Source organism: Chanos chanos, chromosome 3 (assembly GCF_902362185.1).
Source record: "Chanos chanos chromosome 3, fChaCha1.1, whole genome shotgun sequence".
Taxonomy (NCBI): Eukaryota; Metazoa; Chordata; class Actinopteri; order Gonorynchiformes; family Chanidae; genus Chanos; species Chanos chanos.
Genome location: NC_044497.1, coordinates 30,750,981 through 30,769,842, shown reverse-complemented (window position 1 = coordinate 30,769,842; position 18,862 = coordinate 30,750,981). Strand labels below are relative to the sequence as shown.

General features: G+C 44.1%; 1 protein-coding gene across 1 annotated transcript in view; it reads left to right on the top strand.

Moving 5' to 3' along the window:
* Positions 1 to 18,862, top strand: part of agrn (agrin) — a 98,619-nt gene that overhangs the window by 69,471 nt on the left and 10,286 nt on the right. Inside the window, exons 17-29 of the mRNA XM_030767035.1 lie at positions 2,936 to 3,328; positions 5,157 to 5,282; positions 7,655 to 7,782; positions 9,410 to 9,524; positions 10,357 to 10,476; positions 10,632 to 10,958; positions 12,307 to 12,499; positions 12,611 to 12,826; positions 13,316 to 13,545; positions 15,354 to 15,488; positions 17,425 to 17,515; positions 17,682 to 17,846; positions 18,076 to 18,187. Coding sequence (XP_030622895.1) covers positions 2,936 to 3,328; positions 5,157 to 5,282; positions 7,655 to 7,782; positions 9,410 to 9,524; positions 10,357 to 10,476; positions 10,632 to 10,958; positions 12,307 to 12,499; positions 12,611 to 12,826; positions 13,316 to 13,545; positions 15,354 to 15,488; positions 17,425 to 17,515; positions 17,682 to 17,846; positions 18,076 to 18,187 — 2,351 coding nt within the window. The remainder of the gene's footprint in view (positions 1 to 2,935; positions 3,329 to 5,156; positions 5,283 to 7,654; positions 7,783 to 9,409; positions 9,525 to 10,356; positions 10,477 to 10,631; positions 10,959 to 12,306; positions 12,500 to 12,610; positions 12,827 to 13,315; positions 13,546 to 15,353; positions 15,489 to 17,424; positions 17,516 to 17,681; positions 17,847 to 18,075; positions 18,188 to 18,862) is intronic.

The window sequence follows — 18,862 nt, the reverse complement described above, 5'->3', positions numbered from 1 at the left end:
GCTTGTTCGTTGGCTCTCTGCATGTCTCAGTGCCTTCATTTAAGACCTGTTAAAACAGCATCAGAAATGAGACATTACCATGTCGGCCAGTGCCTGCTCTGTAATGGGTCAACAGCCAAGAGCCTGTATAAACCCAAGAATGTGATGGTCTCAAGGGACTTTCTGAAAGGTGTAGTGCACAGCAAAGAGACACACGCAGCTCATGTTGCGATTACTTTCCCTTACCACCCATCTCTGAAATTAAATAGGCTCGCTCTCTCTGTCTCTCTCTCTGTCTCTCTCTCTCTCTCTCTCTCTCTCTCTCTCTCTCTCTCTCTGTCTCTCTCTCTCTCTCTCTTTCGGTTGCCTGGCAGTAGCTGCATGGAGGGCATGTAATCCCTTACCTAGTCCAACTTTCTTTCTTTGCTTGGCAAGAAAATAAAGAGCTTGCTTGGACTTGATTTCTGTCCAACCCTGAGAGGGGGGAGAAAGGGGGGGGGGTGGTAAGGTGACAGCGCCGGTGTTTATTAATTTCTTCACAGGGAAGGGAGCTTCCACGCGGGCCGCTGACTGCTCCTGAGCCCGAGGGGTAGAGGGGAGTTACATCACAAGCTCATTTCACGTGTGACTGGGTGGGAATTAGCAAAAACTCTGCCTCTCTCTTGCTCCCTAGCAATCTCATCCACCTCCCCCGCACACAAACACACTCAAATGACAGCAGTGCCATGAAATATAATGCACGAACCATTTCCTCTGCTGAGATTCAAACAGTGCAGCTTGCTGCTTTGCAGATTCTACACGAGAGCTTAGATTAAGCAGTCAGAGAGGAGAGGGGCTGTGATTATGAAACATGAAACACTACAGTTCTTTCAGGTGCTTGAACGATTGGGAAACTTTTGGCACTGCAAGTGGCCAAGACTTGGCAGTTTTCGGCACTCACATATGGTGTCTTCACCTGTATGTTTGCAGCAAATTGGCAGTACACACAGCACACACACACACACACACACACACACACACACAAACATATGGTCTGCCAAAGGAGCCTTCAGTGCAGAGTGAGCTGTGGCTCCTGTTCTGGCCTTCTCTCATGTTCTCTCATTTTCTCTCATTCTGGTTTCCCACTCGCTCTTTGTCATTCAAGGCTTTTTCCCCCCTAATGCACAGAGACAGAAAGCTATCTTAATGACAGCCTTTCAGAGAGAAGTCCACAGCCAAAGGAAGAGGAGATGACAAATGTTTTATTATTTTTTTTTTTCCATTCTCTCTTTCTATCTAATATTGCCGCTTGCCTCTCGGAAAAGCAAATAGGGCGTTAAACTTGATTAAGACAAGCTTTCATTGAACCGGTAGTGCTGCTGTAGGTTTCTCTCTCTCTCTCTCTCTTTCTTTTTTTTTTTTTTAAATGCATGCATCAGGACTCAATGCCTAGGCAATTGATAGGAGGTCTTTTTTCTGGAGTATCTCTCCCTGGGTGCTGACGGTACACTGGAATTGTGAATGACAGGTGTAGCCATGGAGAAAAGCAACGCGTGCCACAACACGGGGTGATAGCATCAGTGCACTGCCATATCTTTACCACTCTCCTCTCCCCCTGTCCTCATCTCTCCTCTCACATGCAGCAGGAGGTATGAGTGGCATGCCTGATAAATACAGTGTTTCTGCAAAGTATTGAATTTCACACCTCGTCAGATAATTGCTGATCAAATGTATGCTGATTAGTGTGCAATTAAAAAAACAAACAAACAAAAAAAAAAAAACCACGCCTAATGTTATCAGAATCCCGACGAGGCGCGGTTAGACCGTACGCTTGGGAGATGAAGAACCATAATAAGGCCCCCCAAAATCGTTATGCTCGATTTGCTCCGCTCAACCCTCCATCTTTAAGAGGCGTTGTGTTGCTAAGAGCACCACCCAACTCTCCCACGGTGGCGGTGTTGTCCTATTTATTGCTTCTATCAGAGAATATTTGTTCTTTGTAGCATTTTGAGCCCTGAATGGGTGATGGCAGGCTCAGTTGAAGGTAGTCCCTCTTGTGAGTGTGAAGCCTTGTGATGAGAAGTTTGCCAGTGTGTTGACAAGGCTACGGCAGCAGCAGAAGCAGCGCAGACGGCTGCCTGTGCTCTGTGAGCAGAGAGCACTGCTTTGAAGCTGGAGTTAAAGCCCTCTTTTCTGCCCTATTTATATCAATCATTCATCACCAGAGGCTCTGGCTGTCTGTGATTAAAGCCTCCCTACAGGAGGGCAACATTTGAATATATATATATATATATATATAATTCATATCTACAGATTCTAACTCACTCACGCAGACACAGTCTCTTCACAAACATACACTTGGAGAAGAATAACTCGTGTACACAAGCCATTTTTTTCTTTTGTTGGAATTTTGTTGAGACCCCACATAAAATACAATTTTATCCTTGCTAATTTTTTATGTTACAAAAATGTGGGAACACGTTTGCATAAATCATCAAAGAATAACTGCAGCATGTCATTTCCTCATCTCACTTTATACTTGGCCTTTTATATACGACTGCTGAGAAACATGGCACAGTGTAAAGCTGTATCTATCTATACACGGTTTATTTGGCCATGTGTGTGAACGATGGTTGATCCATTGCTGTCTTTCCGTTTTAGATTGGTCAGGTGTCTGCCTATAATTAGAGCTAAATGACATGATGCTTTTTTCAGTTGGCTTTGAGTTTATTCTGGATGTTTCTATGTTGCTGATTTGATGCTAATCTGTGAGCCATTCAGTATGGTGCTCAGGATTAGGAAACCCTACTGGGACTCATGCTGAGCTTCTAGTCACATTTCAAATGGGGAACGAAACAGGGGAGGCGGGTAAGGCATGAAAGAAAAATGGGATGAAGACAGAAAGGAGGCAAGGCAGGGAGCTTATAGAGACATTTCCATCTTTGCTTACCCATCATCCATTCCTGCTTCCTCCCAGAAACCATCCCTGAGGCGGAAGCCAGACCTACCCCCTTCCTCCCAACCACCCCTCGCGTCACCCCACCCACCGCACACGTCAAGGTCACTCCGCCACGTCATGGCCACACCACCACTCCACGCTTTCCTGACGACATCGACAATATCAGCGAGCTACGCCCTCCCTACGTGGAGGCGGTGCCACCACCCAGAGAGATGGAGACGCCCAAGGCCACAAAGCCCACTCACCACCCCGCCACCCTCCACAAGCCACCTCGCACCTCATCCCTGCCCATGGGCGTCACCTCACCTCCCAGCCCCGCCTTTGAGGAGTCGGGCAGTGGGGATGGGGACTCCAGTGGGGACGAGGAGGATGGTAGCACCCAGATGGAGACAAGCGGAGACGAGCCAGTTGGTAATTTAGCCCTCACACTACATTTCCCCCAGTCCTCTAGCGGTAAGAGATGCTTGCACGGTTGTCAGCGTTACGAAATGTGTAGAGGTATGCGGGGACATCAAATGAGCGTTTGTGACCTTGTCTGGGCGAGAGCTAAGTGTCATTTGACAAAGTACAGTAAAGGTTTATTTTAATTCAGAAACTTTTTTTTTGGAATTTTGAATTTAGCAAAAAAAAGACTGCTTGTGAAATCTAGTCAAACCTAACCTTACAAGTACAAAGCTCATTTAAGATGCAGACCATGCAAGCGCTTGTCCTGCTCTCTGGCGAAACGTGTGCATTTTCGACAGTGCATATATTCAAGGGCAGTGTACAGGAGCAGTGGCTGCACATTTAAATGCAGCCGTCTGTGTAAAATTACAGGCTTTGTGTGGAGGACTGTTTGTCTTGTCTCTCTCTCTGATGTTTTGTCTCCACCACAGCACCAGCCTTTCGTGCCCAGAGAGCACACAAACCATTTTCAATCAGCCGTTTTAGCTCTCCGCTGCTCCCTGACCCCAAAGTCAGCTAATAGTATGGTTTGACTGCCTGAATTGATGGAAGGGAGAGCAGCGTGGCCGAAGTATCTTCCCCTTAGATTTATTCCCTTGTCACTCATGAGCTGGAGAGCTCTTTTGATGCGAGGCGCATGCATCTTCTCTGCCAAGGAGACCCTTGTCTCACGGGATGGTTTGACGACTCCTGCCTCCCCGTGGAACAATAGCCTTTGAAGCAGAACGGCAAGACAGGAGTGTGGTGGTAACACGTGGTTTCTGGTCTCCCAGGGCAGAGGCTCATAAATCTGCAAACGCTTGGCGAACAGATGCCCAGAGATGCTCTCCCACTCCACACCAAAGTCATTTTCCACCACTCACTCCCACACCACCTCACTCATGCTCTCAGAGTCCTTGAACATTCAACCCCCTCATTTTGATGGCTTTATAGCTTGTTTGTTGAGGCAGGACCTTTTTTTAAATTTTTTTTGTTTGTTTTTTTGGCCTAATATTCACAGTATACTTTAGACATAATCCTGGACCTTTACCAAAAGGACTTTAGACACTCACACAGGTGTTCTCGGGGTTCGGACAAGTGAGCAATTTCTTTTTAAAGCTTAGAGCCATTAAATGGCAATTTTCAGAACCTCTCGTACATTTAAATGCCGAATCAATGAAAGAGGTGGCTGTTTCCATGGTGATTTTCAGCTTTCATCATACTTCTGCTAGTATCTGCGAATTCAACCTAGTACGCTGTAAAGATTTCCCATGTTTGTTAGCTCATCAAAGCCAAACAGCAATGCACAGTCAAACCAACTAAAACAAACCCTCAGAAGTAACAAAGTGTCTGCTACATTTCTCCACTTCTTTTTAAACTGCCCTTTTCTCTCTGGTTCAGCTCATATTCTAATCACGTAAGAACATCACAGATCTCTGACAGCTGCAATACTGCTCTGCTTAGAAATTCTGAGACCCCCTTCTAGTACATTACAGCTGCAATCTCTCCTTTTCTCCTGTGCTCATCTACAAAAACATTGCAGGGGAATGAATAATCTTGCCTGAGTTGCTGTCATTTTGCTGTCTCTTGTTCTATCATGTGTAAAACAATGGTTTTAAAGGGACAGACATGTTGAAGATTACACTTAAGAGTTTTTTTTGTTGTTGTTTTCCAATTTTGCATTCAGTTCAAATCTAATCAGGGAATATTGTTGATATAACAGCACTACTTTAACACATACACAGTGTTTGAAGCGAGTGAGATGGAAGGTAAGCTGAGTAAGAATTTGTGTGAAGACTTTCTTTTTACTCTCTAGGTCCTACTGTGACAGCAACCACACTCCCAACTGCGGAGGAGCGCTCCTCCTGTGATAACACTCCCTATGGCTGCTGCCCTGATAGCAAGACCGCTGCCCTCAACCCTGAGGGTACCAACTGCCCGCGTAAGTGTCCTGTCAATCAACTGTCTACTGCTCTCTAAGTTCTGCTACTGACAGAGCTTAGAGTTTTTTGCCTGCCCCCCTGTTTGAATTGGGTTCATGACAGTAGGGTTTTGTCTGAGTATCCTGAAACAGAGGATGTGGGGGCAGTGAAAAGAGGAGCCGTAGCCTGTGAACACAAATGATTTCATGGCCTGCCTCTCAGGTCTTGATTCACCATGGAAGAATCGCTGTTGTTGTGCAGAAAGCGAGGAAAAGGTCTGATGATGTCATCAACCATGTCAAGTAGTGAAACATTTTACTTCTCAGCCCTCTCTGAAAGGCTGTAGCCCTGCACCTATCATACACACACGCACGCACACACGCACGCACACACTATCTCTCATTTCCACGCACCTCTCTTCTGTGCCTCTACACAGCCACATCTGTTTTATTAAAGAACAAAATTGCACACAATGGGAAATAATCAATATGTTCCCGGCAGAGCGAAGTGGGCAGGTGTTCTCTCCTTTGTGGAGAGAAATGCTAGGTCGAGTGTTAGCATGTCTTCTGATATCTATCGGCAGGGTTTCATTGCCTTTTGAAACATATTGATGATATGTCACAATAGCTGTGGTTGAGAACACTAATGTGGAGTCTGCTCAGTCTTAGCTGACAGGGTTTACTTAGGCAACCTCTCTCAAGCACTCACTGACGGGGACATCATGGCCATTTAAGCACCCTGAGCAAGAAATTGGAGATAACAGACGATTGTGTTTGCCTCCTCAACCTGCTGAGTAATGGGATAGAATTTTTAAAAATCTGTAACTATCTTAGTCGTCTAGTGCATTCTTTCTGAATTTAGGATAGTTTAACTTCTGTTTCCTTTTAATGTTTTGGTGAGAACACTCCTTCAGTGAGAGAGTCCTTCCTAAGTGAATACTGTTAGACTTAGAGCCTTATTACCCAGTTACTCCGCTCCCCATCTCAGTGTTTGTCATCATGAATTAAGCAAATGACAGTATAATTGAATTTCAATAATTGAGGAACAACACTGAACTGTTGATAATTTTCTCTTACGCAGTTTAGCATAGGGCTGTTGTCAGTCGGTGCCTCTGTTTTTCTAGAAAAATCTACCCAGTTAAACCTCTCAACTTTCTTACTAAACTCTTTTTTTTTTTTGTACCCAAACGATGTTGAATTATATTTGAAATTAAACTTTGCCTATGTTTAATTCACGTGTACAGCATTTAATATTAAGAAACCTAGAGGTCACAGCAGAGCTCCACTCTGCGGCAGAGTGTTCAAATGCAGCTGATATGACAGAGAATTTAGCATTTTAATTTAAACTCAAAGACCAATTTCCCTCTCTCTGTGCTGACTGTTGGCAGGAAATTCCTATTTTCAGATGTCTTAAATTTATAATCTGATCAATTCATTCTCTCCCTTCTCTCTTCTTCACATTCAAATCTCCCCCATTTGATTTTTTTTTTTTTTGAAGTCCTATCAGATAGGAGGTGATGTGTGTCTGACCAAAAAAATAGCCCTTATCATGCAATTTTAACCAGCTTCTGTCAGTCAACCGTTCCTAGAATTAGGAGACAATTACGGCTATCTTTCACGATAATCATACAAGTGCTCTCCCAAGTCTCAGGCAGGCTGGAGCTGGCTAGCATGATTGATTTGGGCAATTTGTTCAGCTGATTACGAAAGGCCTGAAACCCAGCATCAGGCCATCTCCTCACTCCCTCTTTACCGCTCAGCTTACTCTTATTTATTATTTATTTCATGCCATAGCTGGCAATCGCAAGCTCCGAATCCCCCTTTAGTCTTGCCCTTCATTACTGTCAACACAAGTGTGAAAAATAGCTACACTAACCCAGGAGTCGACTCTCCCCTAAAGAAACTTTTCAGATGTAGAAAAAGTTCAGACGTTTGAATGTGTACCTCTAATTTGTTTTGATGTCTATGTTGTGCTTTGTGTTGTGCTGCCTCTGTCGTTTTTCGATCTGTTTTGTCTGTGTCAGTGTTCCTGTCTAACGGATCTGTCTCTACTCAGTCCTCCATGCCTCTGCCACGGTTTGGGAAGAAGCTCGGTCTGGTAAACTCCAGCCCATCCTCTTCACCACCTTCTGTCTTCCTGTTCTTCGTTCTGTCACTTTTGTGCCTTCACCTCCACTGAGGCAGTCTCCCTTGACACCTCCACTAACACAAAACCAGAGGAAACCAACACATGCCCCCCACTAACACCACTACAGACCCATCACTAACCCCACCCCCAGACTGGCACTGCTCCAACCCACTCTATGTGAAGCTGAGACTAGGGTGATGCCATAGGTCAGTGTGAGAGGTTTCAGAGAGAAATTTGTATGTGTGTGTATGCCTCTTTCTCACAGCTACCATGAAGTTCGTTGGCCGATTATACCTGGACCAAGTTGAGGGTCAAGAAGTCTTTTACACACCTGAGATGGATGACCCCAAGTCTGAGCTGTTTGGTGAGACAGCCAGGAGCATTGAGAGTGCGGTAAGTAAACACAAAGGATTAAGATTGGTAATCCCTGACACTTGAAGTATTCATATACTTTTCTGTTCAGTTGTGTACTCTTGAATCAGCATTTGAAAATTTGTATTCAGCTGTGCTTGTCTGCAGTCTTTGGTTCCCTGTGCAGCAAAGGAATGCCAAGTAGGGTTTTTCAGTACGTTTGTAGTGACTATTGAGCTTACAATGCTGCAGATTGTTGATGAGCTCGACGCTAATGGAGCAGGTCTGTTCAGCCCATCTATTTGACATTTATTTGTGTGTGTGGACCAGAGGCTGGTGCATTATTGATTTTTATATGTTCCTATAACGTCAGCTGTGTGTCCAAGGAGTTGTACATGAACCAAGTAAACACATCATCAGTCTTTCTATGTGGATTAGACCATTCACTCACAACATGGCAGCAAAAACACACAAATGCAGCAAAATATCTTAGTGTAAATTGCACTGAATCTTCAGTGAAACAGGGACACAGGAAAGGTCTGGGCCAGCTGTGGAAATGGTGTCAATGCCCCCTAGCATGTTCTAATCCAGCTTCTCTGTGTGTATGTTTGCGAGACAACCCCTCAGGCCCTGCTGTGCCACAAGATAGCGGTGAACCCCCCCTCTACCTCATTTCCTTTTGGTCCTCCCCTGCTTCCCTCTATCACTGTCTCCTGCCAGTTAGACCGTGTGTAAATATCACTTGAGGAGATGGCTGGTTCCTGGGCCACTGTGCCCATTGGGGTGTTTTGAAGTCTAGGGCTCTGCTAGACACATTGTTGATCTGGGGCTACTGTGAAAGAGTGTGATTGTATGGACTTTCCATCTCTACCCAACAGGGATCCTCACTGCGTATGGCCAGTGGCACGACTCAGCGGCAAAAACCATTATGTTAACCGTAATTTTTCTTTTCTTTTCTTTTTTTTCCCCCCCTGCTCTCATCTCTGCCCCTCAAATCTAAATCAAGAGTGCTGGAGCCTGTTGAAGTGGGGAAAGACAAGAGTATTGGGTTGCTTATTGAGTGCACAGTGGTCAGCCTTCCCAATAGGGGCAATCTAACAATAAGAGCACACACATTGTAGAACACTTGAGAAAAGCTACAGGGGGTTACACTGTTGAACTGAGTATAGATCAAAATGGAAGCTGCTTTTTGTTGTCTTTTTTTTTTTTGGCTAAGCCAGTTTAGTAAAAACCAAAGTACAATTGTGCTTGCCTTGTTATATGTGTATTGATAGAAAAAAAAACTCTATGCAGAAAGTTAAATTGTGCAGTTGTTTAGTTCCTCTCTTTATGGAGATCAGTAGAGACTTCAGCACCTCTCTGAGCACCAGAGAGCTGAGGGCCACATGCAACTACATACACCAGGTCGGAAACTTAACCAATTCTAAATGGGTATTGTAGTAACCTGACATTTACTGTTGCCTCAAAAATACGTTCATGTAATTACTTCAGGACTGCAGTTAAATGTCAGTTTGTGCATTGAGATCCAATGGGGTTTCAAACATTTTTTCCAGTGACACAGTTTCTCATGCTTGTAGGGGGAAAAAACTTTCATAACAAGAGCTAGATCAAATATTGAGTTTATTACCCTTTTCATAGACTCTGCTCTGGGCTTTTTTTCCCCTATTAGCTGAACGAGCTCTTCCGGAAATCCGATGTACAGAAAGACTTCAAGAGCGTGCGGGTGAGGAACCTCGGCTCCAGTAACTCCATAATGGCCACTGTTGAGGCCCACTTTGACCCAGGTGAGATAACTAAGCACACCATTACGGTTCATCCACATATTGTTTAAACAGGTCAATGTCTGTGTGGTTAGCTGTTAATTATTCCTTTTTATGTGGCTATAATAACTCATTAAATGTTGTTTTACAATTGCCTTTTTTATTCAAACTCATTTTGTTTTACTTTAGAAATGCCTCATAGCACTCTAAGCATTCTTAGCACTTTTCGCAGCATAAGCACCTCAGAATTGCCTAAGTCCAAAGTCTTTAAAAGCAAGCCTAGGGCAAGATTTAAAAAAAAATACACACACAAAATATATCCAGTATGCTTGAGGAGAACTATTCAGTGGTTTGTAACTTGTTTAAAAGAATCCCTCAAGAAATCGTTAGCTTTTCTTGTGGCGGGCAGTTCAGAGCAGGACAGGGCATCGCGAGCGTACTCATAAGCGAGGTGATTTTTCAGCAGGCTTCTGAGAGAGCCGCCTCATTTCAGACCCGTCCCTCTGTGCGCCGTTAAGCCCCCTTTGAGCATCTCTTGCTGACTGATAAAAGAAAAAAAAATCTCCAGCATTCGCCTTTTATTGGTCCCATTCAGCGTCTTTTATGCCAGCACAAGAGCTTGTCATAAAAGCAGTCTATGGTGGCCTGTAACAGGGCCATCTGCACAAGTGTTAGGAGAGCGCTTTGTCCCAGCGTCCCTAAAACACACGCTCCCCTGGGGCTGCTACACACGTCGGCTTCATCTTGTGTATTTACGGCTTTGTGTTATATTAGAGGTGTTGTCCCTGTACCTTTCCTTATGTTTAATGTCCCCTCCCTTCTGTCTTTTTTCATTATATTGGTTGGTTTTCCGCAGACACCAAGTTCAGCGTTGCGGATATTGAGGAAGCGCTGCTGAAACAGCTTAAGACGGCCAGAGACACTGGCATCGTGGTAAAGAAACCAGAGAGGGATAATGTCCATTTCACTACCTATGGTAATTCCCTGTCTAGCACATTTATGCTGCTTCTGCTCGTGATCAGTATCTGCGATCTTGGAGACCATAAATGGTTATTTATTTTATTTGAGTCACAGTAGCCTCCTATTGTCTATAACTGACCTCTCTCTTTTTCGTTGACTGTACTCCCTAAGGTCACTCCACGCTACCCTACTTTACCACTCCCACCATTACTGTGGCCACTGTCACTACCCCCACAACTACAACCACGCAGGCACCCTCTGTAGCGTTCACCACACGCCGTCCTACCACCACCAAACGGCCTTACTCCGGCCGCAGGACCACCCCTCCGGCCCCCACCACCACCATGGCCCTCAGAACACAGCCTGTTCTCCACCACACCAAACCGCAAAAACCGTGTGACTCTCAGCCCTGTCGCCACGGCGGCACCTGTGAGGACGACGGCACTGACTTCACCTGTATCTGCCCTGCGGGGAGAGGAGGGGCTGTGTGCGAGAAAGGTGAGAAATGTGACGCGTCACATCTAGCCTTGACGCAGTCACTGATCTTATTTGTTTGTGCCATTGAGCCGGTCCTCTCAAACTATGATGCGCCTGTCTGCGACAAGGAAACTGCCCGTCTGCAGAGCCCTGCCGCTGCACCAGTCAAATTATGCTTGGTGCTTCTGTCACTCGCCAGGTGAAAATAGTAACATTTCATTCAAGATTCTAGAATGTTAAGCAAGTTCTCATGGGTGGGAATGCTTAACATTTTAGAAACTTGAATGAAATGTTACTATTTTCAAAGCAGAAAGTTAAGTCAAGGGGACGGGGACCTGGCAGTTTCCTCTAGGCGGACCGGCGCCAGTCCGCGGCCCATAGCTTGAGAAATGCTGCCATAGAGAATACTTTCTTTAATGTTGGAAACAAGACTGATATTGCACTGGCTCTCCCTTATTCCCGATAGCTTCATATTACTGAAGTTCCTACTGCTTTAGAATAGTGAGGGTGATGGCTTTCCAATGACCGTTTTGTTGCTCTGTCAAAATTTTATTTCATTTTTGTTTCTCTCATGGCGGTTTGAGTAAAAAAGCTACCTCTCGCAGCTGTGTCAGATTAAAATTGACACTAATTACATTGATGAGTGTTAGCAAGTGAAAAATCTCTTACTGCCTAAAAAAAAAGAAACGAAAAACTAGTGGCTAATTGAAGGCTTGTACGCACCCCCACCCAAACCCTCCCTCTGATCAATCAGGCCATTAGAGAGTGATGAAGAGAGAAAGCTTCATCAGCGATGCATTCTCCTGAGACAGGGGAGAGACTACAAGCACGCAGAAAGAGATGGATAGAGAGAGAGAGAGAGAGAGAAAGAGCGAGAGAGAGAGAGAGAGAGAGAGAGAGAGCGAGAGAGAGAGAGAGAGAGAGAGAGAGAGAGGGAGAGAGAGAGGGGCGCTCTGATGATAAATGCTGGTGTGTGGGGATTCTGTCTAGAATGCAAATGGCCCGACTGTGAGCAGTTTAAAGAGAATATGCTCCAATTATGGAATGAAGTAGTCATTGTCCCGACTCCTCTGTCTGTTTGCCACAGTGCATTCACTTCCACTCTGAGAATACACACTGCACACTCCAAGTTCATAGCCTCAGTCTTGCTATGGACCTGTCCATGTATCTGTCGCTATCTCAGGAAGACATGATAACACTGAGGGTTTTTTTTTTTTCTTCTTCTTCTTCTTGTATCAGCAGAGTGCAGACTGGTGAGGGATTGCAGGACAGTTTGGCACACACTGATAACCTGTTTTATCTATTCCCACCTTCTCTCTCTCCCTCTCTCTCTCGCTCTCTGTCTCTCTCTGTTTTTTCTCTCTCTCAGTGATTAAGTATTATATCCCTGCCTTTGGCGGCAAGTCTTACCTAGCCTTCCCCACTATGAAGGCTTACCACACAGTGCGCATTGCGATGGAGTTCAGAGCTTCTGAGATGACGGGAATACTGCTCTATAATGGACAGATCGGCAAGAAGGACTTCCTGTCTTTAGGACTAGTGGACGGGAAGGTGGAGCTCAGGTGAATGATCATCAGAGCTGCGAAAACTATTTTAGCTTTGAAACGGTTTGTGTTTCTGAGGTACAGAGCTCCATTTGTTTTTACCCTGTGTTCTCTGCTATGCACGTATAGGTTTAACACAGGCTCTGGCACATGCTCCGTGGTCAGTAAGGTCCAGATCAAGCCAGGTCGCTGGCACCAGCTGGTGGTGAACCGTAACCGTAGAGACGCCATGCTAAGCGTCGACAACGAGGTGCACATCCAAGGCCGTAGCCCACCGGGCACAGATGGTCTGAACCTGGACACAGAGCTCTTCATCGGCGGAGTACCAGAGGACCTGATACAAGAGTAAGAACAGTGATAATAATCACCTCTCCCTTCAACTCTCACTGCACACACCAGTAACTGAAGGATATCACATCAGGCCCTGAAATAAGGAGCAATTAGAAAAGAAAATGGAGAGTAATGAATTATTACATATTGGAAATGTCTCCTTTGCCTGTCTGAAAAAGCTGGCAGGGACACGCTTCTCTCTAATAGGATTTAATGGGACCGAACAAGACTAATTACCATCAATCAGAACTGATGCTAAAGAGCTGTCTGAATTCTCTGAGACTTATTGTGGATCTCCATCTTATTTTGTATTTTTTTTTCTTTGTCTGTAAATTCAACAAACATGCACTGACATGTGCATGTTGTCTTGTAAATCTATTTCAAATCCCCAAATACCTTGGAAATGCCTAGCGAGGTGTTGCTAATTGACTGGCTGATGAGATCTTGTTTTGTTTTTTTTTTTTGTTTTTGTTTTTGTTTCATTTTGTTTTCTCTTGCGTTTAGCGTGAAAGAAAGGACATCGCTCTCAACGGGTTTGGTGGGCTGCGTTCGCATGCTCGACGTGAATAACGTGATGTACAGTCTGCAGGAGAAAGATGGCAACGTCCTGTATGGTATGGGCGTAGGTGAATGTGGCAACAACCCCTGTCTGCCCAACCCCTGCAAGAATGGAGCCACCTGCCAGGTCAAAGAGGCCGAGACCTTCCACTGCAAGTGTGCAGACGGCTTCTCTGGTGAGCGTAACCTCCCTGGCCTTCTACCACGGGAGACTTGAACGCCGTGGCATTTTTGTCAATGCGTTTCTGACTAAGCAGCTTTTTTAGGTGAGCTCTGTGTAGTTAATGGCTGGAGCACTAAGAATGGGCATGTGATTGGGATCCTGATTGTAAAGTGCAACAACTGCCAGTCCCTGGCGGATGAGCGATTAGGGGAGAAGAATACTGGTTGCATGTTGAGTCAGTGAGCTACAGTAGGAACGCGGGATGATGGATGGCTGTTTATCTGGTACGTTAAAGGGCAGGCTTAGTAAGTATGCAGAGAAAGTCCCTCCACAGAAAAAAGACAGAGAGAATAAGGATACTCAGCACAGCACTGACCTAAACCACGAGGTCAAAGCAACCAGTAAACAGCGCTGACACCTGCCGCTGCTCACAGAAGTGAAGGAGCAATAGAAATGGGGCACGTCTTCGGGACAATGCAGGCTGTTTTTGGTCTGTTAAAAGTAAGAAATGAACAAAGCTCGGGTGCTCCAAAGTGGTCATTCAAAAACTTTTAAGTCTGATTATATCAGCAATTTTGTACTATTGTGTTTCTTCCAGAACTTCTTCTTTTTCAGTGTGGACTGGGGTGTGTAATTGGTCTTCTGGAGAGACTTATTTAACTGTGGCATCTGTAGTTGTCCGCAGCTGCGGCTGGTGTGCTGTTGCCATTTGTTCCAGTCTGTTCCATGAATGACCGTGCTCCAGCAGCTTGGTCCCAATGATAGTTTTAAAGAAAAGGTGCAAGAGGACTCACCAGGCATTGTAGCTTACTCAAGTACAGTCTGCTTCTCATACAATTAGCTCCACTGTGTTCTACTGCTACTCCTCACAGAAAATTCAGCCAGCAAGAAGAAAAAGAAAAAAAAACCTAGAGGTTAAGCCTCTGATAACCAGCCCCTAAACAGGCGCTGCATTATTCTGTTTGTTCGTATTGGTGACGTTTTTCGTCTTCCGAAGAAGACACAGGAATTACTACCTACAGTAAATTGCTCTGTTGTTTTGTTCACACATTCTCATTGAACAAGCCTCCTAGTAATACAGTTCAATATCGGCCAGTTTATTTCTGTGGTGCAGTTTGGAAGGTGGAAGATATGTTGGAATATGAAATCCTTTGAAGTGAAGGGTGTGCACAGAGAAATTTGCCAGAGGGATCAGTATATGGGTTAACCTTTAAAGTAAAAAGAGCAAAGTCTGAAATGGAGGCTAGCAATTTTTTTTCTCTCTCTCTCTTCATTCTAGACCTGCTGGCTGTCGTATGATACAAGAAAGAAAGACATAGAGGGAAATACTTTTTAGATCCCAGCAGGGGCTTTCTCTGCATTTTTCCCTCTGCACGTGGTACATGTCTCTGTATATAATTATGGCAGTTCTCTTAAGAGTCCTGGCCTAGGCCAAAAATGTCATACAGGAGCAATTACAGCTTTCTCAAGCAGCAAGGCGCGTGAGCATGGCATGGCGCTCCAGAGCTTAATCTGGACTTGTAATAATTCTAAATCCTATTAGAAAATGACCTCCATTACAGAATAAATCCGCCCCCTCCCCCTTCTCATACCAAATAGCGCACAGCAAAAGCCAGTAATGGTTTTTTTCTTTTTCTTTTTTTTTTTTTTTTTGAGACCGTGGGTGGCATGTGTAGTTGAATATGTGTGAGATTGTACCTTGTTTCTGACTGTATTATTATTATTATTATTATTATTATTATTTCTTTTCTTTTTCTTTCTTTTGTTCGTATTTTGTTTATTTCTTTTTTGTTTTTGTTTTTTTTGTTTTTTTACCTGTAGGTCCAACCTGTGCTGATGCCCATAATCCATGTGACCCAAATAAATGCCACCCCTCTTCTCAGTGCCAAGTTCTGCCAGAAGGAGGCTACAAATGTGAATGTCCCATGGGCAGAGAGGGCAAACACTGTGACAAAGGTATGTTTCAGTTAAATGCCAAACTCATCCAACTGATAATGTCAGTCATACCAATTTCACTTTTTTGGTATTGATTTTTTCTCTTTTTTGGGGGTAGGGTAGGGTCAAATCTGATGTAGGTTCAAATATCTAATTTCAAAAAATGTTTTAAAAAAAAGAAGAAAAGAAAAAAAGAAAAAGAAATATTTGTTCTTTGTAAATTTTTGGAGATAGACTTTGCCACAGTTGGACTCTTCCCATGCTCTTGCTGGCTGGGTTTTATCTAACTGGTACAGTGCTGTAGCTGGATCCAGGAGAATGTGCTGCTATTTTCTCCTCTTCTGTGTGTCGTGACGGTACATTTCCATCCTGAATTGGAAGATCAAACATTCAGGAGGCCCAGCGGCACAAGAGCTGGTTCAGAGGGATTGGGCAACTTTGTTGTGTGTGTATGGGTTCTGATGTGCTTGTTAGCTGGTGAGCTCCAGCCGCCAGCCCACAGGTGCTGCTCCCAGAAGAAGCTATGGTGGCTCAACTAGGGAGGAGATGCTCTGCGCTCAACGGCCATGTTTGAAGTTTTCATTAGCACCTTGGGATCAAGTTTTCACAGCTAGTTCTCTCTCTCTCTCTCTCTCTCTCTCACTTACTGTGTGTGTGTGTGTGTGTGTGTGTGTGTGTGTGTGTGTGTGAAAAACTCGTTCTAAAAGCAAATATTAGAAAAAAAGCATTCTGAGGTTAAACAAAACCCTTACGTTAACACAGTAACACCTGCTCAGTACAGTACTGTCAAATAAAAACCCAGAGCAGCCCCTTTACCAAGCAAGTCTCCATTAGCAAGTGATTAAAATAAATTGAGGTGAACCCAAATCAATGAGTTGAGAACATCCATTGGAGAGTCAGTGTGTGTGTGTGTGTGTGTGTGTGTGTGTGTGTGTGTGTTTTATCGCTTAAATCAATGAGATGAGTAATCGTATCAGTCAGCTACATATAATGATTAATGGAGGCTCTGTCAGGCGAAATGTCCAGGGAGAGAGGCTCTCTCAGATAAGAGGGAGATCTGCTAGGAATGTGTGGAGAGATGGGGAGGTGACCCCTCAGTAAGGGAAAAACAGCAAATGCAGTTGTTGTGATAAGTGAACATCCTCCAGAAGGGAATGATGGCCCGTGCAGTATAACATAGCAGAGATGGCATACAGGGAGTTTTGGTATGGTAGCGATGCAGACTAAAGGCCGCCTCCAGAGCTTCCACACACAAGAGCAGATTGGGTGTGCATTCAACTGAGACTCTGTTTTCTTATGTGTGCCACAAACAATTATAACTCCTGCATGACAGTCGGACACGGTAGAAGGTGACGACAAAGGCACCCCAGACAAGGCTCCTGAAATTGTGTTGGGTTAAGCCTAACGGTGGTAGCTGAGCACAGTAAAGACAGGCTGTTAGATTCCCTCCGTTTCACAGTCTAGTAATCTGGCAATGGCCCGAATGTTGATTATTTCAAATGAGGTTTGACTGCACATTTCCTGGTGTCTGCAGCATTTTTTTTTCTCTATTTACAGTTGTCAGTGTTCCTCTTGAACAATAGCTAATTAGCTTTTTAATCTTCGTCTGCCATCCTCACCCTGAATAAGTATGCACTAATCCAACAGAATTAGCATTGAAAGGCCTCAAAGTGTTTAGCAGTGTTATTTTGGTTTGTTTTGTCTTCTTTTTTTTTTTTTTTGAAAGGATGCATGGGTATTGTGGATATATGTTGGTATACTGTTGTGTGTGTGTATGTGTGTGTGTGTGTGTGTTTGATCTTGCTGCTTTTTGTCTGTGTTTTTCTGTTATCAACGTAGCCTGTACTTGCCTGACTTAATGATGGATTCATGTCCATACAGAACCGTATTACATGTGAAAAATATAGTACAGAATAGAAAAATATAATTTTGTTTTCCCTTTAATTTGTTTTGTCAGTCTCAGAGAAAAAGGGAGCCTACATTCCATTCTTCAGTGGGGACTCGTATCTGGAGCTGAAGGGCTTGCATCTCTATGGCCATGACCTTCGGTAGATCTCACAGCTTGCTCTTTAAGAAACATATTTTCTCAACACAAAATCAGTTGAATAACCTTTGTTTACCGTTTAGAAATTTTATTGCACATATTCAACAAACAGTTATTCTTGTAGGTTGTTATGGAGCTATTTAACAGAATGATATTTTATTTGTCTGCAGGCAAAAGGTTAGCATGACCGTAGTGCTCCTGGCTAATGACTCCAATGGCATGATTTTCTACAACGGTCAGAAGACAGACGGAAAAGGAGATTTCATCTCTTTGGCACTGAACGATGGAATACTGGAATTCAGATATGACCTGGGCAAAGGTCCTGCAGTCATCAGGTAGAGCAGCCTGTCTGTTTTAATTAACAGCTGTAATGGGAAAAATAACTGTTGTAAGAACTGTCACTGTCTTTCTACTTTTACATAATATGAAGTGAAGAATGGCATATCCCTGAACCACCCCATGCTGGTGTGTGTGTTTTTGTGTTTGTGTGTGTGTGTGTGTGTGTGTGTGTGTGTGTGTGTGTGTGTGTGTGTGTGTGCGTGTGTGTGTGTGTGTGGAGTGCAGGAGCAAGGAGAAAATCAAACTGAATGTGTGGAACGAAGTAAATCTGGAGCGGGCAAACCGTAAGGGAGAAATCAACGTCAACGGCAAGGACTCGGTCCGGGGAGAATCACCGGTAAGAGATCTGTTTGGCAAATGGCTTCTGTACTTGGCTTGTGCTACAGTAATGCTACACATTTCCCGGGCAACCTTGGCTCCATATTTCGAACAGAATGTGAGAGGTTAATGATGCAGACTCGTGAGTCAGTGTACAGTCTGTTAAACACGTTTATTGCTTATACAGCAATCACTATTTTAAAATCAAACCTCCACACATCTTTTAATGAACTGGCAAATCTGGAGCTAATGAGATTTCTTGGGAAGCTCTTTGGATGCAGCGTAGTTCCTGAGTTGCAGAGTTGAGCTTTTTGAGTACAGGATGCTTAAATGGAAAGGCATGAATGCAGTGCATGTTGGAGAGCTGTTAAACACTGCTGATCTTTTCCTGTACTTCCACTCAGTATTGTGCCTTCTTGTTTTTTTTTCTTTTTTTTTTTTTTTTGTCTGGGCTTTTTCTTCTCCCTTAATTACATTGTGTAAGTGCATCTGATCTGACTCTTTGCCTGTTTGTTACACACACAATACACAATTTTGCACCCACTCACATTAACCCCCATTAACCCCCTTCTGACTACAGTGTTTTAGCAGAAAGACAGCATAGACAACCAATGTCAGACAAACATTGGACAGGTCTACACAAAAAGAAAAAGTAGGCAGTACAATAGTTTGAACACTTGCAAGTCCTCCAATT